The sequence below is a fragment of the Vidua chalybeata genome, chromosome Z, assembly GCF_026979565.1.
Source record: "Vidua chalybeata isolate OUT-0048 chromosome Z, bVidCha1 merged haplotype, whole genome shotgun sequence".
Taxonomy (NCBI): Eukaryota; Metazoa; Chordata; class Aves; order Passeriformes; family Viduidae; genus Vidua; species Vidua chalybeata.
In genome coordinates this window covers 69,990,692-70,018,245 of record NC_071570.1, presented here as the reverse complement: position 1 = coordinate 70,018,245, position 27,554 = coordinate 69,990,692, and the positions used below count along the sequence as shown (strand labels likewise).

At 36.2% G+C, this 27,554-nt stretch overlaps 1 protein-coding gene across 1 annotated transcript in view; it reads left to right on the top strand.

The window, feature by feature from the left end:
* EFNA5 (ephrin A5) overlaps positions 1-27,554 on the top strand; it is a 206,961-nt gene that overhangs the window by 147,886 nt on the left and 31,521 nt on the right. The window contains exon 2 of the mRNA XM_053932456.1: positions 20,174-20,466. Coding sequence (XP_053788431.1) covers positions 20,174-20,466 — 293 coding nt within the window. The remainder of the gene's footprint in view (positions 1-20,173; positions 20,467-27,554) is intronic.

Below are 27,554 nucleotides of genomic sequence, written 5' to 3'. Positions count from 1 at the left end.
ATTTGGCAAGCATGTCCTTGAGACTTGATACAGTGTGCAGGGAGGCAGCAAGGATTCCCCTGTCATTCATCCTGCCCACCAAATAATGCCCTTCTGCCAGCTGGATTGCAGACATCGAGCTAAAGCCACAGTCGGGAATATGGAGGGAATGGAAGAGGGACATGGAAGAGAGGGCTGCTGTCCTCTGGAGGGGTCCCTAGCGGTGAAGCAGGAAGGCAACTGGGGCAGAAGTAAGCCCCAGGAGTCACTTCTGGTGTGAAACACAGAGAAAGAGGAGGGTCAGGATGCTTTGGACTCCTTTGACCTCTGTGCACTTGCCCAGCTGAAACTGATCTCTGTGACAGCAAGTTCTAGTCCTTTGTTAACATAATCTTATGCTCCATCTTCTCATTTCTCCTATTATGTATTATGTTCACACACTAATATGCATCCCAAACACTAGTTTGTTGTTTCTCCTATTCTCACTCATTCTCCATTTGAATGCGGGGACTACTGCCTCTTGTGAAAGGAACTGACGTGCATTATGTTTGCTCCTCAAATATCTGTTTAGTATTTATTGAGAGAGGCAGAAAATCAAATTGCTTCACGGAGTCCTATTTTTCAGCTGTTTTTCTTTGCATGAAAATCATAATTAAAACTTAGATTCAGGTGGACTAAAAATATCCATAAAGTCATGTTCAGTTCATTGAATGGTTTTAGGGACAACAATTGCAAAAGGTGAAACAATTATTACAGCATATAAAAAGGAAATCTAAGTTTTAGAATATATTAATTAAATTAAGAGTTAAATGCTTCTCTTCTTCAAACCCAAAACTTACCTGCACAACAATAACATTTGCACATTTATTCATCCTACAGACTACAGCTAGCTCTTTCCAGCTGATGCCTGTGGTGACTGCTTCAGCAAGGAAATAGTCTTATGTGAAAACGTCTATATCTTCTGACTGTATGAAGAGATTTGGGTGAAGTTCAGGTGGCAGAAACTACTCCTGATGTTGGCAAGTCTTCTGTCTGTGCAGCTGTTCAAATTGCATTCCAGAAAACAAAACTGAATGTTGAATTTGTAGGAATAGCAGATAAATCTGAAAGTTGGCTGTAATGCTCCTCTCATTTTCCTAACTGGATATTTATGTGTCCTCATAGTGTTCAAATGGCTCAGTCATCTGTGGTTATTTTCCCACAGCAGTGATATACTGCTGTTTTTACCAGAGAAAACCCAAGGTAGGACTGCACACAGGAAGTTTGTTATGTGGCTAACACTGGACCATATTTGTTCAGGTCCCTTCTCTACCACTTGGTGCTTTGTCTTCTCTCCTGGAGGCTGTCTACCTGCCTTTTTGTTCTCAGTCATACCAGACAAGGAAGTAAGGTGGATAATCAAAATAGGATCTAACCTGACGTATTCATTAATGCATTCTTCTTTTACAGTAACTCAAAATGCCTCAATGAGCTTCTTCATCTTTATGCCAGCATTGTGCAGAAATTAGGGATTTTTCAGGAGAAAACAGGGCTACAGGGAGCCCATGTGGTAGCAATCCCATCATTGTACTGTGACACTTGGTGCTCATTACCTAATGGGTCTAAGTCAGACTAATACCTAGTCAGGTACTAAATGGCTGAGGGGTGCAATCCTCTGGGTATTCAAGATCCTGCTGAAAAGTCTGTAGGTGTGGTGAAAGGCTTCTGTTCACTTTTCCAGTTGGTAAGTTAGAGAGGTGAAGCCTTAAAAGTTGTCTGCTGTTGCTTACCTTTGCTGCTGTGGGAGCTGTGTTTAAGTCAAAAGAGCCCTGCTCTGGAGAATGTCATCTGGATGGAAAATAACAGCCTTGATTTGTCAGAGCTTTAGATCAAAGCAGACAAGCGTGTAGAACTATTGTCTCTATCCTAAGATTAGGAAAATTGTATCTTACACCCCTTCACTGCAAATAGTGAAGAACTCAGCACAGTTATTCTGCTGTCATTGAATATGTTTGATGTTGATCTGCAAAATCCATCAGGGCAGGCTGTAAACAAAAATGTGAGAGTTCTGTAGATACTGGATGTAACCCAGCCAGCCCAATCCAAATCATCTCTGCTGAACGTTTGTTGGTGATGTAAATCTTAGCCTTACTGACAAGGGGGATTTAGAGTGCAAAAACCCAAGATGTTTCCTGAAGCTGTAATAAGTCAGTGAATAAGGAAACTCTTCTGCACTGACCCTTGTATGAGACTACTTATGGGTCATCAGTGGTTTGGTTAAGCTCATAGGAACATTTGTTTACACTGAGACTTTTACTATTTGTACCAAGAGGATGTTTAAATTTTCTGCAGTCTTAATGGGTACTGAAAGGTCTGGGATGTGTCTTTCAGCTGAAACAGACATTGAGTACTACAAACCTTAAAAGTAGTGCAGCTTCATGCTCTACTTGTTCAGGCAAACCTCGCCTCGCCTGGCTATATGGCAGTTCTGAGAGCAGCTTGCTCTTCTGCTGTCTGTAGTGTTGCTGTGAACTCCTAATACTGCACATTGCTTTTGGGGGAAGGAGAAAGCCTTTAGGCCAGAGACCAATTTTTGGAGTTGAGGAGAGGGCTACAAACAGTTTTGCATAACATGTCCACTAGCCTCTCTGGAGACTGAGATCGATGTGATAAACAGAGGAGCAAGGTCTGGTTCAGCAAGGCCGGCTCACATTCTGGCAGTGGCCAGGTTTTGTAGGAGAACAGACAATGCCTTTGATTTCTGCTATCAGTCACATCAATGTAAACCAGCAGGCATCAACAGGGTTAATACGTGAAAAAAGTAATGCAATCAAAAGTTAATTCAATTATCTATTAGTTCTAATTAGAGTATTGTTGAGTGGCTTACTGGATTTCATATCAGAAGAGTACTTGGGCTAATATATATATTTGTTTATCCCAAGGTAAGGTGTAGGAGATGAGTATGAGGAGATGATGTGTGTGTATATATGCATTAAAAATGGACTGAAAATCCTGCTAGCAAAACAAAATTATGCAGGTGAAACCTACACACTGACGAGTCAAGACCAGAGGTTCTGCTTCAGTAAGTCAGGGTTGTCATATATTATGGGATCTGGAATGCCAGTGTTAATTGGACCAAAATGTTGGTTTTACAGTTCATTAGAAGTCTTGATGAAATGAGCAGCTCACACTGAGCCATCTGAAAAAGTTGTTGTTTCTAGAATACTTTGAGCCCCTACTACAGTGTTGAGGAAGGACAGCTGGAGGGAGCTGAGGTTGGGGAAAAATACCTTTTTTTCTCTTTTGGGGCTTGTACAGAATTTTGAGAGCTGGGACAGTTGCTGTTTCAAGAAAATTTCTATTTGGCAAAGACATATGGTCTCCTGACACATCCAGGGTCTATAAACTAGGCCTGCAGTAAGCTCTTTCACACATTTACCCATTTCTTCTTTGGTTAAATGATTTCCGGCAGCACTCTTGACAGCTGCAAATGAAAGGGTTCTACACATATCCCCCCAGACCAGACACATGGGCCATGCGAGCGGGTCTGGGCAGAGATACGCACAGCTAACTGATTCTTGTTTATTCTGACTCTTCTATTCCCACAGAAGAATGTAAAAAATGTGCTGGCTTTCAAGGGTCAGAGGCTAAAATATGTATGTGTTTATTGCATATTTTGGTTGTCCTTTTAATAGATAGTTTGATACATTATTTCGGTGAATGTTCCAGAAGACAGATAGCTCAAAATGGGAACAGGAGAAATCACTCCTGTCAGGATTCCCATACATGTAATTACCTTCAGGTGTCAAATGTACTTTGTGACTATTGATTTTAATTTTTTTTGCTGTTCAGACATTTATGACTTATTGTCAATGAACTATTTAATTTTATTAATGTAGACATTCTTAAAGGGAGGACATGAAAGATCAGTTGTTTCAGACTTTGCTTTACCTTATGAAATGGCCGGTATCACATTGTAGATAATTGTTTTGCAGACATGCTTTTGATCCACTTTTTCAGTCAGCTCTATGGAGGGATGCCTAGATCTTCTTGCATAGCTGAAGCACTGAAAGCTTCTCTTAAGGCTTTCCTTCTGTGTGTATTACAGCTAGATCATTATGAAAAGCTGCTTTGAGCTCCTTTGTTCCTTTGCTTTTAAGCTCTTTTGTGATATGCTTAACTGTTTTAGAGTTTATTAAATCAGCTAGTGTACCAGGGTGCAAAAATAGTGGCAAAATGTGCATCTTAAAATTACTAGCCTGGGAATATAATTGTCAATACATATTACTTTGCATTCAAATGAATGCTCACATTTTTTTTACAGCAGCAGCTAATGGAAGGGTAAAATTATTGTAGTCAGAAACCAAAAGTCCCATAATGCAGAAGAGAGCAGTATTGAGAAAATATAGTATGACATCTATTTTGAATAGATTTGGCTTTAAGTTTTCCTGATGACTGGGAATGTAAATCATGTACTGAAAAAAATGGTAGAGATGATGTAGTTAGAGAAAGGAAAGTAGGTGGTTTTGTATGGATAGACATATTTAGATAGAATCATTCAAAACAACAGTAAAAAAGAACTCAAATTATTTTTTGTGTCATGTGCAGCCTACTCTTAATAATTTAATTAAGCCTTAGATATCCTTTTGATGGTCCAGGACTGCTGAAATTACACAGCTCTTCTTTTTCAGTCATAAAGTGTGACAGGTTCTCCATATCCAAGCAAAACTGGAGGTCAGCATTTTTTTAGCTGTACAAATGCAGTCTCAACATGACAGAAGGAGAATGTTCAAGCTAATTGCAATAGGAATCATTGGTTTTGTTCATATAGGAAACTCTTCAATATTTGGAAGAGTGGTTTAATGATGTGATCTGGCATTCATTCTGCAATGCACCATTATCAGACAGAAAAAAAAAATGGGACCTCAGTTGGCACTTTTGCCTAAGGGCTGCTGAGAGCTGATTATTTTTCTAATCAGAACCATCACAATCAAGGCAGACAATTAGCTAGGTTAGGTCTCTGCTGATTTCTCCTGTGGCCCTAAGCATCAGATGGCCTTGAGCACTCTTGAATCCTATCAACAAGTATTTGAGTAATACCTGTTTTGCTCCACCTGTTGTCATTAAGACCCTCTTTTCTTCTATTGAAGTGTTAGGTTGTGTTCATGCTTATTTATATTACTCTGATTCGGGAAGGCAAGAACTTTTGTTCAAAAGAGAAAGCATACCAACCTAGGCAATACAAAATTTTAGTTCCTGGTGTGTACCATGAAACTGTAGACATTATTTTGGTATACCATACATGTGTTGTGAATGCGTACCTAATTCCGTATTGCTATTTAAACAGTCAGCTATATAATCACAGCATCAGCTGTTCTGTTTAGCTGGAGTTTGTCTGTTCAAGTGGTCTACTTGATAGCTAAAGTATTACTAATAATGTAAATTTCTTAATATTTCTGTAGCATTAGAAACAGTATGGAGTAACAAAAGGGGTTTAAGATTTTTTTTTTAATTTCAGAATACATATTCTTTCCATTATTAATGAATATAAGAATTCATTATTGAGACAGTCTGGGAGTCTTACACCATATTTAATCTATTTTTAAAAGTAATTAGTCATGTCAAGATGATTCTTTTTCTACACTTGTTGATGGAAGACCTCAGCTTACTAAGTGGCTGTTTTGTAGCTAAGTGAAATTGTTACTGCTTAGTTCAATAAAATTTTGGAAACAGTGGCTGGTTTTCTCAGTGTTAGCAGAATGAAGACAGTTGTGTCTTGAGTTTTATACATTTTGAAGAATTTAAATAACCATGTTCATCAGATTAAAAAATCTAATTTTAAGACTATGGAATTGAGAAAACAATGTTTAGCCAATCAACCCCAACATATTAAGAAGACATCTCTGTTGTGCTGCACTGGAAAATGATCTCTATGTTTCAGGTTGAGAAGTTTGAAATAATTGATTTTGAAAGGAATAACAGGTTTCAATTAGCCTTTACACAAATTTACCCAATTGTAGTACATTAATGAGACAGGATATTCCCTATCCCATGTGTTCCCAGCACACTCATTTGAACAGACTGTGTCTCTTCACAACCCATGCATACACATCTGATACTAACCAGTGGAACCAGTAGTGTTTTTAGTCCTTTCCTGTCTGAGTATTTGATCAAGGGCATCATCTCAGCATATAAAAGCAGGAAAATTACACAGGAATTATGTGCTGCCACCTATATTCAGATTACTGGTAAAGATCAATGATAGTGTATTGATAAAGTCTCAGGTCGTTTGTTATCTTGCTTAGTGTGGAGATAGTGCTGGTAATGTCATGACCTTCTAATGTACCAAAGAACCATATTTGAAATGTTAATCCCAGTAAGAATTTTTTTTTTTTTGTGCTATAAAAGGTGCCCACTCATTAAAGTAAAAGCTTTTTAACCCTTTCCCTCTGTGGATTAAGAGTCAAGTATTGACCACTAAGATATCTGTAGTTCAGTTTCCTGGAGATAGAGTAATTAATGGAAAGGCATAAGAGGAATTACTGTAATAATATTGGTAATAAATGATTCTCAGTATGATGTTCTTCATTATCCTGTTTCATATAATAAAATGCTGTGTTCACACATTCTTCTTTGGCTGGGGTAGTTTTCCTCTGACATCAGCACACTAATGAATAATTTTACATTTAGTCCTTGCAGATACACTGCTTAGTGCCTTCTGTACAGTTAGGCCTCATTTCAGGAAAGTATTTAACCATTTACCTAAGTCCTTTGGCTTTGTGTGTGCTTAATTCTAAAGCATCAGCTTAATTTCTCTCTTGAACAGAGAAGCTTATTAAAATAGAAGGCCTTAATAGTCATGTCTGTAACCTTTTAGGAACTTTGGAGCTACTGTGTCAGGATTTTTTTTTACATCAGTCATAGCCATGATTTAAATGAAGAATAAATTTTAATATATTGTTACTCAGACCATTCTGTAACCTAACAAAAGATCTCTTAGCATATATTTAAGGGCATTCAAATGCCAGAGTTAAAAAATGCCAAGATGTGAATAAGGGGGAAAATGCAGTAAAAAGCTCAGAATGCTTGATCATTAGCGGAACTAGTTTATAAACAAAGGCAACATGACTTAAATGAAATGGCAAAAAAGACAGTTAAACAACTTGTTTCAACAACTCATCCAAACCAGTATAGTTGTTTACCAAAAGGCAGTAATTTTTTTGTTGGCTTATTTATTTTTGTTGTTCAAGGAACAGCTAACATTTTTTAAAATTATTTTGAAGGTTCAGATTGCTTTGTTTCTTTGATGTAAAAGCTAATGCAGAGAGATGCTCAATTATACTTAAGTTAGAGTCTTAATAAATTAAACCTTTTTAATAATGTATTTAAAGTAATGATTTTTATTTAATTTGACACCTTTAATGTACAAAATAATTAAGATTTATTTTTCCCCACTTAACATATGAAGGGAAAAGTCAGGAAGCAAAAGCAAATGACCGCCATCTGCAGCATGTTGTTTGCAAGTTTGTTGAACTCCAAAGATTTCAATTGCCTTTGGCTCCTGGGAGCATGGAAGACATAATTTAGAAGACTTTTTTTTTATTTGAGGGAAGGAATTGGGGTTATCTACAATGTTTCTTGCCATGTGGTGGAAAAAGCAGGTGGAAACCAAGTTTGGTTATGTTTGCTTCATGGTAAACATTCATGTAATACATCTTTGGACATAGATAACCTCTCAGCAACCTTAAAGAGAGCACTCTTAAAGAGAAAGTTTGAACAAAAGAGGAGTTCTTTCCTAAAGAAATGGATTATGAAGTGTGCATCCTTAAAAGCACAGGACAAGTTGGATAATATGAATTTTTCAGTTGCTCTTTTTTTGGAGTCAGAATGTACAAGAAGAAAGGACAAGTCTTGAGGTCTGAATTCAGTTTCAGTCAATCCTTAGCTACTTTGCACTTTACTGATTATATTGCAGACAGTAGAAAACTACTTCATTGTCTAGGAATTTTTTTTTAATATTGAAGACTCCCTGGAGACCTGCTGAGATGCCTTTGAACAGAGATTTTAATATATTCTTTTACATAAACTGTTTATTTTGATTAAAATTGTGATCTGGATAGTTTGGGATAATGGAAAACAAGATTTGCATTTTCTTTAATGAGTAAATTTCTCTTCAAAAAGGAATCTTATCTTTGAGGAGTTCAGGAGGAAAACTCTTGCCTCTGACTGTTGCAGGTAGCAAAGGTGAAAATGTTCAAATGTTATTCATTTGAGCAATGATTACCAATTGCTCTTCAACAGTGCACCATCACCGACTATAGCTTACTTCCTTTACTCTGAGAATTATGGTACAATTTGAATATCTGGTAGAAATTGTCCCAGGCCCAGAAATGCACAAGAGCAGATACTTTTCTGTTTGCCAGCCAAGCTACCACTCAAGTATCCACTGATTGTAATTTACTGATCTTCAAGATATTCAGACAAGCTGATGAAAAAAATTCCATCATTCTTGTTAAGCATGAAGAGACCAAACCTCTGACTATGCAAAGGATGACTATTGTGAGACTATGCTAAGGACATATTGACTTATTTAATGTAGTCTTGATATCTTCCGTTGGCCAGTGTTGGGACAGCTTTGTTGGTCTAGATGTGAGGTTCTCTGGCCCAGCATTACTGCTCTCTAGCTTTTCACATTGATGTGCTCTAAGAGGGATTTTGCTCACACAAGTGGTGTAAATCCTATCTGATGCTAAATAGCACCAGATTATGTGCTTATGCCCGAACTATCAGATTGAGCTATGAACAATTAATTCTTGAGTTTTAGGGTATGTTTTGTTTCTTTAATACTGAACTAGTATTTAAGAGTAAGAATGAAAGGAAGAAATAATTTGTATGCTCAGAATTAATTTTTAACATCTAAGAAATAAGTAAAGGCTTCCAGTAGACAGGAATGGGTTTTACCATACCTGTGTACCCCCTTCTTCACACCTGCCTCCTGGCGCATTTATAATAAATAGGATGAAGAAGGGGGGTGCAGGAAAAGAAAACTTTACTTTAATTTTTCTGAGATATTCTGCTTTTTATCCTAATCCTGTCTGTGATTTGAAAAATAGTTACACTGTTTCAGGCAGACAAGATCATAATTCAGTTGTGAATGAGGCGATTTCACTACAGGTTGAAGATTAGAATTCATTTGATTAAATTTGAAACAGTTTTAAGAAAAATGCAACGGGGAAATTCAGAAAATAGCTTCAGTTCTACCTCTCTGAAATGTCTGATTGATCTGAGGCTAGTGAATTTTTTTTTCTCCTATGCCAGTAACTTACACATATATAAAAAAACAAATGAGCAGGTTTTGCACATTCTATCAATTCAGTCTTTACTTATACATATTGAAATACTATTTCTGTCACTCTTTAAGGAATAAGAATCCCAAAACTCCATATAGGAACCATGGGAGCTTCATAATTTGAAAAGGAATGGGAGGAATAACATAGTCTGCATTGAATTCCATTGTTTGTCAGTCTTATTCAGTTTAAAACAAAAAAATTGTTGCACATCAAATCGTATTCTTTGCAATTTCTTGGGTGTTTTTAAAGACCAGGTGGCATTGTATAGTGCAAAGCTTTTCAGATTATATTTGTAAACAGAGAAACTGATTTAGATCAGGACCTATCTTGTCCATTTGATGTATATAGATAAATATCTCTAGGTGAAAAATTGTTTTAAGTCCTATTATTCAGAGACAAAAATCTACTACAATCTACTAAACCTGATGGAAAATTCTATAGTCCATATGCTGTCTTTAGAAGAAATTATAAGAAGGAAAAGAAAAATGTTCTACCATTAATAATAGTTGTGTTACTTGGTGATCCTGCAGTCTGTAATTTGAAACTCCAGTTGTTCCTTTGTTAGTTTGCCCAGCATAAGAGAGAGACTAATACTAATATGGAAGGGTAAAAGGAACAAGGTTAAATTACTATATTTCTCTATAGAACTTCCTCTAAAATACTGTTTCCATGTCAGGAAAGAATATACTTTCCCTATGAGTCTCTTAAATAGACCAAGACAATTATACAGCAAAAAAAAAAAAAAAAAAAAAAAATTCATTGATTGAAGCCCACTTTCTGGATAGCAAATTGTTTGCTAATAAATTTATGTACTCATTAGCTATTCTAAGTTGGGTTTTATGTCAATAAGTGCAAATTACTCTTGATAATGTATTTGATTGTATAGTTTATTCATGTTAATAACAATCTGTGGTTTCATACTAAAATTTCATGTGTTCCTGGGTCTGTTTCTGGAGGCCTGTGATGTTTCAGGGGCTTTTTTCTCCTCTATATTTTGCTCATGCTATTTTATATTACATCTGGATTCATTCACTTTAACTGAAGGATGGGGATTATGACCAGAGCTTGTTAAAATAGACACAGTTTATTAAACATAAAAATACTGTGAAACATCTCAAGGGTTAGTTTCATTTTACACTCTTGAATATTGAGAAATTAAATAGTAGATTTTACAAGTTGCAAGTTATTAGGGTGTCTGAGTTGCCAAATTTTAATTTGATCACTAAATATTTTAAAATTAATTTTGTTTACAGATTGAAAGATGCATAATAAACAGCTATAACTTAATGTCAGAGAAAAGCATTTCTGTACTACAGCAAGTGTGGGTATGTGCAATAGGCAAGCAGTTTTATCAAAATGTATATTTCTTCTCAAACGCTGCCCATATATTGACTGGTGGAAAATGATGCAGTTTGTTTTTTCCCTGGGAGTATGAAAAAGATGGAAATTTCAGTTTATAAAAGTTAACCATGACTCTACTTTTTATATATTAGTGAGAAAGAAAATTTGTGAAGCTTACTTGAAATACATATACTTCCATGTGGAAGCTGATTGCCGTTTAGCTCAATTATTCAGTGTTCGGGTCAACATACTTGTTGGGCAAATGTTCTTTTCTTTCATTTTGTGAGTGTGAGAAGCAAGACCTTTCTGCAGATAGGGCATTGTTCTCCATATCCATTAACAGATGTCAGCACATGCCTCAGGCAGGGTTAGCAAATACCACTCACAGAATCACATTCCATCAAGGCTGATAGACTCTGTCTTCTAGGTTAGACACATGGTCAACACATGTTGCTAGAGTCCAATTCAGACACTTCAGTAGTATTCCTGTCTGTGGGGTTTTTATTTTCTTTCTTTTTTTTTTTTTTTTTTTTTTTTTTAAGAATTTAAACTCTTAAAATGTTTTTTTTTTCTCTCAAATGTGAGAGAGAGTATGTGTCAGGGCAGCAGAGCTCAGATAAAACTTGTTTGCTTTTTTAAGAAAGGTGTGTAAACAAATGAGTCGGCAAACCAGGAATTTTTTGGTATAGGCAAGGGGTGGCTGAGATAGTTTTTGTATTTTCAAGCAAAATCAAGGAATAAAAGATGAAGCTGACATCTTGTATGTTGTTAGTGCCTAAAGCAGACAAATGTAGAGTCATGTGTGCAGGATATTGATGACCACATTTAAAAATATGTGAATAGTAATTACCAAATCTCCTCATTCCACCTCAGATAAAGTGGGATAAATGTTGCTCATGAACTCCAGAGTAGTACTAATGTGAACACAAGTAATGAGCTTGTGTCCATAAATCAATTTTACAAAGAAACTGGCTTTAAGACAAGTATTTTGGATTCAAAGTGTAGTTAGAGGCTCCAAACAAAAATCTCAGGCTGCCTTTAATATCTCATTGGGCATGGTACCTTGCAACTAATCTTACTAGGCTTCAGTACTGGAGTTTGTCCTGTACATCAGAGTGATACCCTTGACAGAACAGTAGCTCTTTTACCTTTGCCTCCCTTCTCTCTTCATCCATCTCTGCAAGTTAAATGCCCACAGCAGTGGAAAATAAATAGTCAGGTAGAGACCGTACACAGGGGCTTTAAAGCTATCAGAGTTGGGACAGCTGGGAAACGAGAGTTTGATCTCATTGAGAACGGTGCTGTGATATGTTGCACCCCATTATAACCCTTATCATGAACAACATGACTGTTGTTGCCCCCCAGATGTAATGAGTTCTTCATAACTTGCAGCAAAAGAGAAATTCGTAGACACCAGGTGAAAGTGGTGTCTTCAAAAAGAAAAGTGTGCCAGCTTTGATGGTATTTTACAAAAGCAGAATTGGAGGAAACAGTTTCAATAAACCGCATGAAGAATGTCCATCTCTTCGATTAGGAGATGCAGAATGATATGAAGTGGGCGAGGCTGCTGCAGTACTTGAGAATCTCTGGAGTACTCAGATTTATAGGTGGGAAATAAATATTGATTTGTTAATTCTCTTCCTCATGCCTATTAATGGAAGAGCAAGTAGTTTCTATTTTTTAATATTTGTGTTATCATTGAACATATACCTTTCTGCAGTGCTAGCTATAAAAAGTCAACACAGGACCCAACTCTACAAACATAGTTATGAGTGTAAGGGGAAATTATTAACCATAAGTGGAGCAAACACATTTCTGTAGAATTTATTTCTCAAAGAGCCTGTAAATCATGGAAAAAAAATACATGTCTGTACTTTAAATTGTCACTGTTAACAGTTATGATGCAACTGAAATTTTCATTAATCAATAGAACCAGAAAAGAAGATATTTGAGGTCTTTCAGGTTAATGGAATTAACACAAGAGATGTAATTCAAAGAACTTTTATATTTTAAATAGGACATTTCCCTTCCTCATTGAAACCTACTTGTTTTCTCCTGTGTTTTGCAGTCTTTTTTTGCCATGATTCTAATGGAAGACTCCTGGATGTAGGCTCTCTTTGTTTTGCAAATAACATGTTTCAGCAAAGGCAGTTTAGGAAGTTTTCATCAATCAGGCCTTATTAAATAGAAAAAAAGATGAGATTTTTTTTTTTTCCATCCAGAAGCATAAAGACTTTTCTCATACTGGTTTTCAGGACATTTCTTGGTTTGGAAATTAAGAGAATTAAAAGCTTGTAAGTGGTCACCTGCAGCATAGCTGTAAACTAAAATAGTATGTGAAAAATGAAGTCTGAGAAAGTGAAGCTTGATCAGTTATTTTACCAGTGTTGTAAACCTAAAAAACCTAGCTTATCTAGGAAGCTTCCAGATCAATTGCTGAGTAGAAGTAGGTGCTTCTGACATTTCAAAAGGTGTAGTTTTTTGATCAGCACAGAATAAAATAATTTTAACGAATTTAGGGGGTTTTTTTGTTGTTGTATTTCTTTAGTTCTGACCATTCTATGACTCTTTTGAGTTAGTGCTTAACAAGTTGTTTTGTTTAAAAACCTGAATGCTAGGTCAAACTGATTTGTTTCATGTTTTTTCCCATGTTCTAGTCCCCGTAGTAAATCACTTCTTTTTTTTCTATTAAATAGGCAGCATGAAGTACCAGGTACAATGGTAGCTGATGAGAACCCTGCTCTTTAACAAAAAAAACCCTAGCCTTACATCAGGAAGGCACAATGTCTCTCTTGTACTGTTGGCTGGAAAGAACGGGTAAAGGCAGGTGATTCTGTAAGGAGAAAAGCCACATAAACCATATTATTTTTTCATAAAGTGCATCGTAATGCAGCTCCTTTCTTTCTGATTTTTGCTTTTGGACCCACCCAAGTAATGTGAAAAATCTCTCAGATGGGAGGAATATAGCAAGATTAAAAGGAGAAGGTTGATCTCCCTGTAAAGTGAAATGCAGGGAGATCGCCCACCTCTTTCAAGAAATGTGATATATGCTTGCAGCTGATTGTGAAACAGTGAGCTGAAGTCTGATGAACTCTTTCAAGTGCAGGAGCCTGATTCTCCTCAGCTGTGTAATTATGATGGAAGGGAGCCAGACGAAGGCAGAGACCAGGGTGCAACCTTTTGGGAGGCTTGTTCCGACAGAGTGGGTGGGAGAGTAAAAGGAAGGGTACAAATAATAAGTTTCTCTGCCTGATTGATAATGAACTAGTAATAAGTGGCCTTATTATAGTAATAAATTTCCCATGGAAGCCTGATGATTGCAGAGAAGCTTTAGCCGAGTGCATGTGACCACATCTTATTTTGATCAACTGTAGCACAGCAAAGCTGTGTAATTATCATAATCTAACAATTAGCCTGGCATCCTTTCCCAGTATTTAATTACTCCAATAAATGCTAATTGAATAGAGGACTTAATGACAAGAGAATAAGTTTCTTTCTGCATTGTGTATTTAGCTTGCAGTCTTTTGTCGGAATAATTTTGAATACTGTTTTATTGAACAGCAGCCTTGATTTTTGTGTCATACATCGTGCTTTTTTCATGGTGTCTTGAACTTGTTTTAACTTGTGAAACTGTAACCTGAGGACTGAAAGGTCATGGACTGCTTTTTTGTATTACAGGGTTTTTTTGTTTGCTTGCTCAGGGTAGCAATATCCTGCTAGAGATCTAAAATGTCAATGGCTTGCTACTGTTAGCAAACACATTTCTCTTAGCATCTGGAAAATGTTGAATTTTCTTTTAGTTTGAATAGAGCTAAAATTAAAATAGCTCTTTGATTGCTTCCTTGTTTGTGCATCAGAATCATTGTTGATGTCAGCAGAGCTGTGGGAACAGAGTTTATGAAATGTTGTGACAAAAGCCAGTAAAAAGAGCAGAAAAGCATTAAAGAGGTTATTTTTCTATAGCACAGAAATAGCATCTTAAAATTATCTGCAGTAAAATGATACACGTAATCCCACAACCCCTCAGATAATTAACAGCCACAAGATTTCCCCCATCACACTTAAAGCTGTTGTTTGAAATGAGGGGCTTGAAGTGTGTAAAAGAATAACAAGGCACAATTTATGCTGCTATGTTCCAGTCACAGCATGTGAGTAGAGCTTGGAATAGTCGTAGTGCACTACACTTTCCATCTAAACACAGACAAAAGCTATGGGCAAGCTCAGTGCCATAGAATGGTGAATAACTACATCATGACATCCTGAGAGCAACGAAAATGTTGTCCTTTTAAATGATGTTAACAGTTTCCAGAAAATGTTTGGGTTTTCGTATTGTGTGTACAAATAACTACCAATATTCATCTCTCTGTTAATAACCATTTAAGCAAATAGTTTCATAACCAGTTGACAAAAAAAATTTCAATCTGTTTCTGTATTTTTTCAGTTCAACTTTTTCCTATGCCTAGAGCATTTGTAGGAGGTGTTTCTGTTGTCTAATAACATTTAACCAGCTGGAGATTCAGCCTGTATTTGGACACCTATGGGATCTTTTCAGCTGGCCTGCTTTTTTCATGGTATTTGTAGGAATGACCTTCTCTCTGAAATCTCACTGTCTCCATTAAATTTAATTAAAAAGTTGCTTAGCCTCCATGAAAGTTAAAAAGGAGGAGTTGAGTGACTAGCATTCGTAGGGGTATGTGCATTCTGTTCACAGAAACCTTTTTTCCTTAGGAAACAGAACAAGTAACGTTTTGCTGTGCTGTTCTGAATAATTGTGGGTAACTGTAGTTTGTATATACCCCAAGAACAAATCAGTTGAGTGAATTTTGTTGATGTTGTTTTACATTTCATGTTACCATTTGAGAAAAAGGTGATGGGGGCGAGGCATTTGACAGTGGCAGTGTCCTCTGCACATTGGTGTTAACAGGCTGTGCAGGCTCCAGGCATCAGAATAGGGGTCTTTTGCATCTGATCACTTCCAATACCTGACTGAAGACCAGAATTTCATAATTTATTGTCAGTGCAGTTATTTGGAGTCCTTTCTGGTTCACAGTGAAGCCTTACTTCATGCATTTGACAGAACAGATTCCAAATAAAGAAAGGTTGACATAGTAAAAGGCAAATTTTCCAGTACACTTATCTTGAAGTAGAGCATTTGGTGTGTTGATTTTATAGGAAGGGCAATAGAATATAACTAATAGGATTTATAGTGGAAGTAACAAGCAGAGCTATTGAAATTTTTTATCTATCTAAATGAACAATTAGTGTTATTTGTGCAATTCTTAAACTGGATTTTTGTAGTGTTTATTCCAAGAAAGAAAGGAAGAAAGAGAGAAATCAAACAAAATTGTTATTTTGTTTTAAATATTTGTTTAAATGAATTATAACTTTTCTCAGTGACCAGCAAAGTTCAAGATGAGTCACTTAGGCTTCAGAACTTAAAATTATGAAGAGAAGCATGCACACAGACCATGTACTTTCCCTTTGTAAATGGATAAACAGAATACAGGAGGCACTAATTATTTACAAAATGTTTTGCTAGTCTTGTTTTTCTGTGGTTAACATAACCATGAAGTTGTCTCTCTGCATCCTGAATACCTGGATATTTCATCAGTGGCACTTTAGCAGAGAAATATTCCTCTGACAGGCTTTGCTGGAAGCAGTGTTCAAGGTTTGTGTAGGAAGCTGATGTTTGTTGGTTATGGAAATATTTGTGTGTAGAAACTACTTAACTATATGTCTCTCTCTTCAAAATGGCTTTCATAACACTACTGCCTAATAGCTGGCTTTGCAGCATGCAACTTCCCAAGACGCTGTTTGAATGCACCTGACAAAAACCAAAGGTTAATTATGTTTGAAGAATAGCAGTGTTTTGCTGTGTGTAAGATAAGAGTGCATGGAGACAAGTGGCATTTGCAAAAAGGTGTGTAGATTCTGTCAGATTTTTGGAGAAGCATTCTTGGTTGGTTTCTACCACAACACCATGTTCTGTTATGCAAAATCTAGATAGAGCTAGTTTCTTCCTAGATTAAAGTTCCTGTTAACCACATGGTTCTAAAGGGCATGGAAGTCTGGGTGAGGACCTGCCAGAGCAGGATGAAGACCTAACCGGGAAAAGAGATAGCAGTAACATACTAGCAAGTTTTCTGTTTGGAATGGGACTGGAAAAAGGCACAGGACATCTGCTATTCCTGTCATATCTGCAAATGTCTGTTAATGGACTCCATATTCCCTTTAGATTTTTCACTCAATGTATGCAGATGGCTAAATGTTGATCAGTGCTTTAATTTGAAATGGAACTTTTGTTTCACTCTAATATCTGGCATTATACTACTAAGAGGTTTTCAGCCTGTAAATGTGTGTAAATTTGAGTGTTTTCCACTCAAATGTGCTGTTAAATTCTTGGAAGTGTGTTTGTGAAGTGTTTCCTTTAATAGCTTCGAGGACTAAGCTGATGATTTTTTTTTGTGAATTACTCATGGCCATCCCTTCATTTTCTGTTCCAGTTAGATCACTACCTTTCCTCTGTGTAGTGGTAAATACAACATGATGCTTGTAGCTGGAGAAACAGGAATGGTCTCAGTTCACTCTGACAGAAAAGTTGGAGATATTGTAGTCTCTTTTGGAAACATAAAATTAGTTCTACATCTCTTGACATACCTGCTGAGTTTTTGATTACTGACTTCTTTAGGATATTGCAAGACAGGAAATAAATACCTTCTCTCTGATTCATAGTTGGTTGATAATCTGGAGTAAAGAGACCTCACTCAGACCTGCATGATAAAATACCTTGGTACATATTTTTCCTGGAGTAGGTTCATTCCTATGCCAACAACATTGACTAAAGGCCAGTTTAGATCACTTAAAATATTCACAATCTCCTTCCTTTTTCCCACTCCTAAATGTAAACACTTCCTACCAGTGGCAGATGACTGACAAATGAAATTGTTGAGAGATCAGGGGAATGGGATGAAAAGACACTGGGATAAAAAGGACTTGGCTGTGTGCTTCATCCTCAGACCTGCTTTGCAGGCAGCACTTCAGAGTCTGGGGCCTGCTGGAATGAATGGAGACACTCGACTGTTTCAATACTTAGGAAAAAAGAAGTAAGATGGAATCTACTAAAATACCAGTGATCAAAGAGGTGGTTACATTGTGGTTTTGTTTATTTAGCAAGAATAGAGGGGGAAACTGCCAAAAAGAAGTCAGATGAGGTTTGATTTTTCTTTTTCTGCATCATCTCACTGGTGCAGATTACAAGTTTGATTTCATTGCTAAATTGGAATTAAGGTGTGATCACACATTTAGTAGTCTGTCTCCTTGTTCTTATCATCTCCATTATCATGGGCTGTGCAGTTGGATTCTTCCCTTCAAATTCAGCTATTTACAGTACAGACACTGTCTGGGAAGTGCCTCCCCAGACTCTGCTTTTGGTTAAAGGAGAGAATTAGCTGCTTCTGGAAGTGTGATCCATCTCATTACAATGTACTAAAGAGGCTGGATGAATTGAACGTTAGAACAACAGAAGTTCCTATTGCTCTCCATTGACTTTTAAAATAATGTGAAAAAACAGTTCACATAAGGTTATTTGTGTTGTAAAAGTCTAATGGTAGAGAAGGTCAGTCTGATCTTGAATATATTACTTAAGTATAATTCTGGAAGCATATAGTTTGTGTCACAGAACTGTAATTGGGCATTATGGTGAAGGCACAGGCTGATAAAAGAGGTAACCTTGAGAAAACAGAATTATTTATCACCTACATGATAAAACAAACAAACAAAAAATTCTGTCCACACACAAACACACTTATATGTAAGTATGTATCAATTTTTACTTACTAAAACTGTAATTGAAAAAATAGAGATATTGCCTGAATGCATATTTTCTATTTGTATCTTACACTCTTTTTCATTACCTGTAAGAAAAGCATACTGCTAACTAATTCAAAGAACAGATGTCAGTTTGAGGACAATACATTTTTGCAAATGTGTTAAGACATTATCTGTTCAGGTGACAGATTTTGGAAGCAGTGGAATACAAAAATAGTATCTTGACCAATAATCTTGATAAATGTAAATTCTCCTGGAAGAACTGTGGCTCAAAAAGGCTTTTCCATGTTATAGAGTGGAACTGTGAGGCTGTGCACTGGCTGAAATTATACAGATCTATCATGCTTTGATGCGTATTCAGTTTTCCCCCTTTAAAAAGCTATTTTATTGAAGTAAAATTATTGTAGGGATATGAAAAGGTGTAGTTTGCTCTGAATTTATCCTTGGAGGCTCAGCAAATCATTGCTTTTTCTCTGAAATTAGATAGAAGGATCCAGATGGCAGATTTCAAGCCCATCAGGTGTTTAAAATATGCCCCTCAGCTAAAAAGAAGTATTATAGTTAAATCTGTCACGGCCTTTTTATTGCTCTGTGGTACACTTGACAACTGCAGCTGTGAAAGAGAGAAGCTACAAGTAGCCCAGTCAGCCTGAAGTGGAGTAGGTCAGTGGTTGGTTTCTTTAGCTGCCCCAGGGAGTTTAATGAACGCACAGACCTGGTTTATGGAATCATTAAATCTATCATGGTATAAGCTCCCATGAAGGCAGTGAATTTGTCTCCATACTTTCAGACACTGTAGGAGACATTAGAAAAGTAACATTAAGTGAAACATGCAGGGGAGAAACAAGAAAATCCTCCTCATGCTCAACAAACAAGAATCCCACATCTCTAAGGAATCATCGGTAATAATACCAGCAATAATAAAATGCATCTGGGCTGGTGCCTTGCACTGCATTTCTCAGCTGTCACTCATTCAGATCTGCCACATTAGGCTGAGTGCCGATAATTTATATCCCAGGATCCTCTTATCTGAAAAGAGCAACATCTTCAATGTGTACTTTTGGCAAAGGAGAAGCACTGCTTTTCAAATCGCTTTAAAAATAATACAGACTTTTCTTTGCATCTTGACAAACTGTTGCGTATTATGATGAAAGAGTAACCTGTTTGTATTCTTGCAGTAACTATAAGTACTCACAGTCAAATCAGCTTTCAGCACAGGGGTGATTACTGAATGATTCAGAGAAAAGGATATATTTGGGTTATTTATTTGCATGCATATGCGGATGTTTATATAGACACTGATTTGGAAAGGCTGATACAGTTTTGGCTTTGCTGCTTCTTGTTTCTTTTTTCAATTAATAAAAAACCCCAACCAAATAAGACAGACACTTTCTTTGTTTATTTTTCAATAAACCATAGAAAGATAGCCTATAACTGGGTGGGTAATAGCAACAGACTTATTTTGTAAAAAAAAAATAGAGCAAAACCTTTATCCAAAAGGTTGTATGATCATATATAAGCATAATAAGTCTCTGATAGCTCTGGTGAATTGTAAGGGTCATTTTTGAGAGTGGATGTGCATGGCTGGGGTGAAATGAAGTTCCATTAGTGATGCCCTTTCATATGAGAATGTCACCCTGCAACAAGGTCATCCTGAGATAAGTGTGCTTATGTTTGAACTCTTCCTGTGATTTCAGATTCCAGCGAGGTGACTACCACATCGATGTCTGCATCAATGACTACCTGGATGTGTTCTGCCCTCACTATGAAGACTCAGTGCCAGAAGATAAGACCGAACGCTATGTTCTGTACATGGTGAACTTTGATGGCTACAGCTCCTGTGATCACACTTCCAAAGGGTTCAAGAGGTGGGAGTGTAATCGGCCGCATTCCCCAAATGGACCATTGAAGTTCTCGGAAAAGTTCCAGCTCTTCACGCCCTTCTCACTGGGATTTGAGTTCAGGCCAGGCCGGGAGTATTTCTACATCTGTGAGTATAGAGAGGTTTACCATCGATGCACAGGAGCTATAAGAAATACAGCTAATTTTTCATTCTGTGAAAATACAGAGGGGCAAATGGTGTATAATACCTTACAGTGAACACAGGATTAAACTATCCCCAGATACATTAGCTAGGAATCTAGCTAGTGAAAATGACATTAAATCATAGCTTCTTTTCTCACATGAAATATCATGGCAACCTGTGCACTGAACCACAGCTGACTTTTAAAGCAAAATGCAACATTACATTTATTTCAGCATTCAGAGGTGAGGCAAGAAGGGGAGGATATAAATTATCCCCAACTATTAGGAAAAATAATTAATCCTTTGTATGTGGAATACCTTGAATTTCTTACTTGTTTTGATGAAATACTCTTGTCTCTTTAGTATTTAACACCCAAGGAAAGTGAGGTCTGTTTTGGTCTTGAGTGATATTACACTGCTGATATCAGTAACCCAGTGGTATTTAAAGCTGTAATTTCTCAGGCCAAATAATCCTAGTATTTAGGCAAGTGGCTTCTTTCTTCTACCTTCCTTTCCCCCACAACTTTTTCATGGGTGAGCTGTTTCTGTCAGCATGGCAGAAATGGGAGTGCTTTGGTAGCAGGAGGCAAGCAGGTGAGGAGATCTAGGTCAGGACTGCTCCAGGCACCCAGACAAGATGCAGGAGACATAATGTGAAAACACCAGGAGGTTAAAACCCAGTGGGTTAGGCAAGCTGATTCCCTGACTCCACTGTGCAAGTCATATCATTTCAACTATCTCGTGTGTTTAATACTCCCAACTAAGATCTTATTTCAGCAACTCATTTTTGTACTTGTAGCTTTCACCCCTAACAAGTTTTGACTGCTCCAGCTTTATTTTTTCCCTGTTTTTAGTTTTAGACAGCAGAGTTGAACACTTTACACAGACTGCAGATCCCAATAAATATTGCTTTTATATACATAGCTGGCCTTTCTAATGTGAAAGTCATTCCACCTCATTTCACCAAAGAAACTGAGTATGTATGATCTCTGTTTTCAGCCTCATTTCTTCAACATTGAGATTTTTGTTTTTCCTTTCATAATCTACATGGAAATAACAGTCTTAGTAGATAGTTTCCTATTAATTCCTTTTTCTTCCATCAAATAAAAGCAGTTTTTCATTAGAAAAACTGTGCCTTGTTCTTGTGCTGAAACACAATAATAAAAATAATACCAAAATAATATTTTAAATAATGTTAGTTAAAACTGGGGTTTGAGATGAGAAATAGTATAAAGATACAGTGTTAAGTAGATAATGTTCAGGGATAAACAAATCTGTGTTGTGTAGGCCCAGTCCTATTTGTGTCACTTGAGCAAGAGTTTTGTGTAATTCAAAATTCTGATATCAGGCTCCCTTGGAATTGTCCAGTTCTTTTTGTGGGTTTTTGTTTTTTTGTTAGGTTTCTTTAAAATTCAGTTCCAGAGCATCATCAGTCAAATAAGCAGGAATAGTTAAGCTAAGGAAAGCAGCCTATCATCACAAGGTGCAATAAAATGTAGCACTGGAATGACATATTTAGCTGCAAGCCTGAAGAAAATAACTCGTTTTCTAAATTTTTGAAAAAGAAAAAAGGATAAATGTTTAATAAAGATGAAAACCAAAGATGAAAGTGAAGAAAAAAAAAAAGAAATCTCAGGCTGGGCTGTCTAATAGCTTCATTGTCAAAACATACAAAATACATTGAACTCTCAAGCGAGATATTGTAATTTGAATACACCCAGGTTGCTTATGCCTGGTTTTCCTCATTTTTGCTCAAATTCAGTAAGTCACTAAAAATCATATAACTTTCATTAAAAATCTATAATATTCATTTAACTGTCAAGGGCTCCCTTCAAAACAATTGTTCTGAAGTACTTTAAAATTTGAAGAGCATTATGATATTCAACTGCATTAATATGGATTTTTTTTTAAATGAAAGGTAAAATAGCAAAAAAATAGCAAAGAGATGTAAACATTAGTTTAAGCTAAGCTTAGCTGAAATTGAATTTTTAGTTGTGTTTTAGTGACACATAAGCATTTTTCCTTCTTTTCTGGAACTTAAGTATATTTTTTCCTTCATACTTTGCTTTGCTGAGGGAATTAACAAGGGTATTGACATTGCAGAAATTTCAAAGAAGCACTGTACAATAAGTTAACAATAATATGTAGGCCTTCTCAGGGCACAGCTGTCCATCCTGTAATGCTTTTCTCTTAGTCTATGCTGAAGAAAGAAGATGGTGAAATGCTGTTCCTTGTTTCCTCATCCAAATTGTAAGCAGGTGTTCAGGCTCTGGAGACTACTTTTGTTACCTTTCTGCATCTGCATGTTATAGAAATTACTCCTTTGCCATGAAAGGTGTCCTTTGCTCAGCAGATCTGAAACCTTTGCTCTCTCTGCAGGAGAGAGGGAAAACTAACTATATAGGATCAGTCTGGCATATTCTACTAAAGGGTTACAAAATATGCTTGTAGTCTAGACCTCTGAAAAGACAGATATATGAAGTGGCTGGTTAACTTTGTTACTGTCTGGTGTTGTGTCAAAAATCTTCACAATTTAACTTTCAAGGATGTGGCTTGCTTCTTTTGCATCCATTATTTTCAGAAAATGAAATAATCTCTGAACAATCACTGTCTCTTTGTCTGAACTGTTCATTTGGAAAATACCACCATTCTTTGGTATGCCATTGCCTTACATATTGCTCAGATGAACTTGGATCTGCATTCTGTGCATGTTCATTCTAGGATAATGCAAGGAAAAAACTTTATCCATCTGATATCAAATTTACATTGAGCAAGTGAATTCAACATTACAGTCATGCAATCAAAAGTACTGATTGAGTTTGTTTTTGAAAGAAAAGGTTATTAAATATTTACAAAGAAATTAACTTTTATTTAGTTAGGGTGTGCACAGCGTGGGACTGGGAAAAGCAAATAATAGATCATGACCTGAAGTCTTAATTTTTACTTAGTTCTTATCAGGTGCTCATCTCAGGTTAATGTATGCCAGCCTGAAAACAATAAAATAGTAAAATAGTATTAGTACTGAAACAGAAGCAAATGAAATATACAGAAAGCAGAAACAAAACAATGTCATGATAGTGATTTTAATGTCCTTTGGAAGAGAATATAAGTTTCTGTGTTCAGGTTAAGGTGAGGTACTGTGCAAGATGAGATGAACACAAGAGCCCTAAAATGTAGAATGTTACATAATTATATGTTCAAAAATGATCATATAATTCCCTTTATTTTAACTTAATTGCAGATAATTTATTAATGTGTTAAGTAAAAATAAAGTGACAATTTGGCAAATATACATCAGGGCTGTTGAAATAAAAAGGGGGAGGATATGTCTAGAAGCAGGCTAGTACAGAGTTCTGCAGAATCTTGACCTCAGTTGCCAAACCAAGCTGTTTTGTTGATTTAAACTAGAGCTTAAAAGCTGTTCTTTTCTTGAAAGCACCAGTGTAGTATCAAAAGTATTAGGGTGTGGTACATGCTTTTCTCTGAGTCATCAGTCCAGTTATTTCAGAGAAGAATTCAGTAATTTATACTTCTCTACAGGTAAAATATCTCTGGTATTTTTATCATATCCTCCAAGATTTTATATTTTATATTGTTTATTTAATAATTTGATCACTGTGAATCTTTTCATTTATATGCACTATACCTTTTTCCTAGAACGACAAGGTAGGTTTGCTCTTATTCTCAATTCTCTAGCTTATCTGTTCTCCACAAGATTCTTACAATTTTTGCTAACAGTAAGCAGGCTTTACTTTTTATATATCTAGACATAACTTGTGGGTTTTTTCCTCCATTCTTCTTGAGAAAGAAGCCCTTTCATCTTTTAAAAATCCTTATGAAAAGTTAAAAACCTGTGATTTATTTGTATAACCTTTTTTTTGCTGCTGTTTCTTTCTAATTTTATCTTTTATATGTGTCTTTCCCATTTCAAAATGCTTATGCTGTTTTTTTGTGTCACCTTTAATGTGCCACTGTGCCTTTGTTACTGTCATTTATTTGCATGAAGCTTCTGATTGTCAATTGAGAAAGCTTTGATGAAATTGTATTACTTGTGACCAGATCAGGATAGTGTCCTATTATGATTTCAATTTAATTATGGTTATAAATAATATTTTTCAATAGTTCATGTGTTAATGGCTAAATTAAGAAGCAGTTTATAAAATTGTTCTTTCAGTTGTGCATATGCTTCTTAATAACATATAACCGTTCTATACTCCTTTTTCTCACAGAATATATTCACAAGAAACCTACTGTTACCTGCTCCCTTGATATTTTTTTGTGTTTGGGTTTGTTCCCCATTACCCTTGTTTCTCTGACCTAATTCCTTCTTTTCCTGAAATTTCTGATTCTGAGGGTTTTTAGACAAATGATATTATATCCTGACAGTCTTAGCTGTTCCTTCTATAGGAGAACATATGATTTGCATTATTTCTAATACAAAAATTGTGTCTTTTGTTAGCTGGAAGTTGTCCTCACCTCATTCCAAAGACTGTGAAACAGTTTGAATCCTGCTGTCATTTTTCTCTAATAGGTGCCAGGTAGTTGGACAATCATTCTGCAGACATCTGGAGGCTTCTCTGATTATAAGGATTTTAAGGAAAGAACAGTAGTAGGAAAAAGCGTTTTAATACCTACACCTCTTACTTCTGTCTATTAATTAGGTTATTAGCTTGTTGTATTAATAAGGTCTCTATCTGAGGTCTTGTTAGGCCAGTAGCAGTCCTTGATGACAGCTGAGCTAACTTATTCTCTTTACCCTCTTCTACCATGTTTTGTGAGTGATTAAGAGTTGAGTGTTTGTTTGTGCTTTTTTCTTTAGTCTCTGCTACAATTCTCTGTCAATTTTTCTGTCCTGTGCAATTCCACATTTTGTGATCTGGTTGAGTTTTGGAGGGTTACTGTCTTTTTATCTCAATATGTAAGCATAATACATCAATATATAAGCATAATTCATATTGTTACTGTTGACTTGCCCTGTGTCTGTTCACTACTTTCCACCTGAAATGTCTGTGGTAGAACCTGTACTGAAATTCTCTCTCCAAGTGTCTTAGCCACTGAATTGCTGGGGATGGAACTGGACTCAAAACTATCACTCAAAACTACTACTGCTTGCTGTTGCTGCTGGTCCATTATGGATTTTTCGATTTTTAATGAAGAATTATTGGCAGAATTTAGAAGTCCTAACTTGCAGGGAAGAGCTTTACATATCCCTCTATAAATTAGCAGTTAGCATAGGAAGTGTAGTGTTCACTTTTCATGGAAATTAACACAGACGTGACAACATGACTAAGACCCTGGAAACTTCCAGATTGCCAGCTTTGATATTATTCTTTCAGGATTGGATTCAGTATAGCAAGAATTAAGAAAGGTGACTTTGCAGAAGCAAGATTGAGTAACCTGTGATACTATACAGGAAAAAACTACTGAGCAACTAACAGTTGTATTACAGGTATTTTTCATGTGCTCAAAAAAGAATGCTATTAAACTGCTGCATAGACCTCATTGCTTTTGCTTGAGCACCAGCTTAAATATTAGTGGATATCAATGTTTTCCATGAGCAGGCACGCCTCACTGTAGATAGTTATTTGATTTAGGGATCTCCATGTTTGCTGGAGGTTTAGTTTGATGTAGTGGGAGCAAGACTGTGAACTGTAATTTTGTCTTATCAGAAAATGTAAATGTGAGCCCCCTCAAAAAACTACACTTCTCGCTCTTTTAATCATCCTTCTATAAACCTGAAGATCTTGCTTTATCAAAACCAGTTGGTGTCATCAGCACAGCAGTTTCTGCTGCTGACTGTAGGTCGGTTGATAGGAGGTGCTGTCTGGAGGCATAAGTACACTCTCAGATTTTGATCCTGACTTACTTGAGGAAATTTCTGCTGGAAAAGGAGATAATTTAAAGAAATTAGTGAGACTTTTCATGTGCATCCTGAAGAGTAGAAGAATCAATCAAACGTTAGTATAGGAAGTTTGGCTGACAGTTTGATTAGATTACTTAGAATACTTACTTTTTTAGAGGAAGTCAGGGCTTTTGTTGTCATATCCCAGCTGGGGTAGCACAGTAATATTTAACTGGTATTACTCTAGAAATTATGATTTTTTTTCTTTAAATCAGTACTTAGAATATATGGTTTATTAATAAGCAGCCATCTTTTCACTGAGTAGTTGTATGAAAAAATATTTCAGAAAATCTCTCTTTGGGTGTTTTATGTCCTCTCATATCAATGACTTACATGCTCTAAAAGGCCTGGTTTGGATATTTTTCTGTGTTGATTCTGTAAATACTGGGACTCAAAATCAAATATATGACTTGGGGCAAAGTTTATCTTTAGAGAGCTGTGTGAGCTTTAGAGGAATGAGTAGGGCAGGATGATGGTAAATCTTGTCATACCATACTTAGCTTATACCGGGAAAAGTGAAGTCAGTTTATTTACTCGTAGGCTAAACTTCTATTAAAAACTGTTTCTAGTTGTCAAATGGTTGACCTAAATAGCATATATTTTACTTTGAAAGTGAAGATGGGATTTGTCTTCCAGCAAGTGAAAAAAGGCAGCCTTTCTTCAATTCAACAGGTACTGCTGGTGCTTACATTTCCTCATTGATTTTTGAAAACATAGGATGACTTTTGGAACTCTCTCTTTGGATATCCTAGTTTGCACTAAAAACTGAAAAATTAAATTTAACTAAGGACATTATTAAAGGATGCTGAGGGAATCACAAACATTTTTAGCATGTTAATTGCACTTCTCTTTTAGATAAACATTGTTTATTGCCTGGTTCCCCATTAACCTTTCAATCTAGACCCGATCAACATAAACACTGATTCTGCTTTGACAGCAGTGGGATCAGACATGACACTCTACTACAAATCCTGCTTTGATAGCTGGTTTACTAGAATCACTTGAGATGTTCTGAATGAAATCAAAGCAATTGAAAGGGTTTGATAAATGTGTACTTTAAAAAATATTTTTTGTGACAACATTAGACAGACAAAGAAGGTGACTTTTAAAAGGGATACATGCTTAACCTAGTGTGTAGATTAAAGGACTGG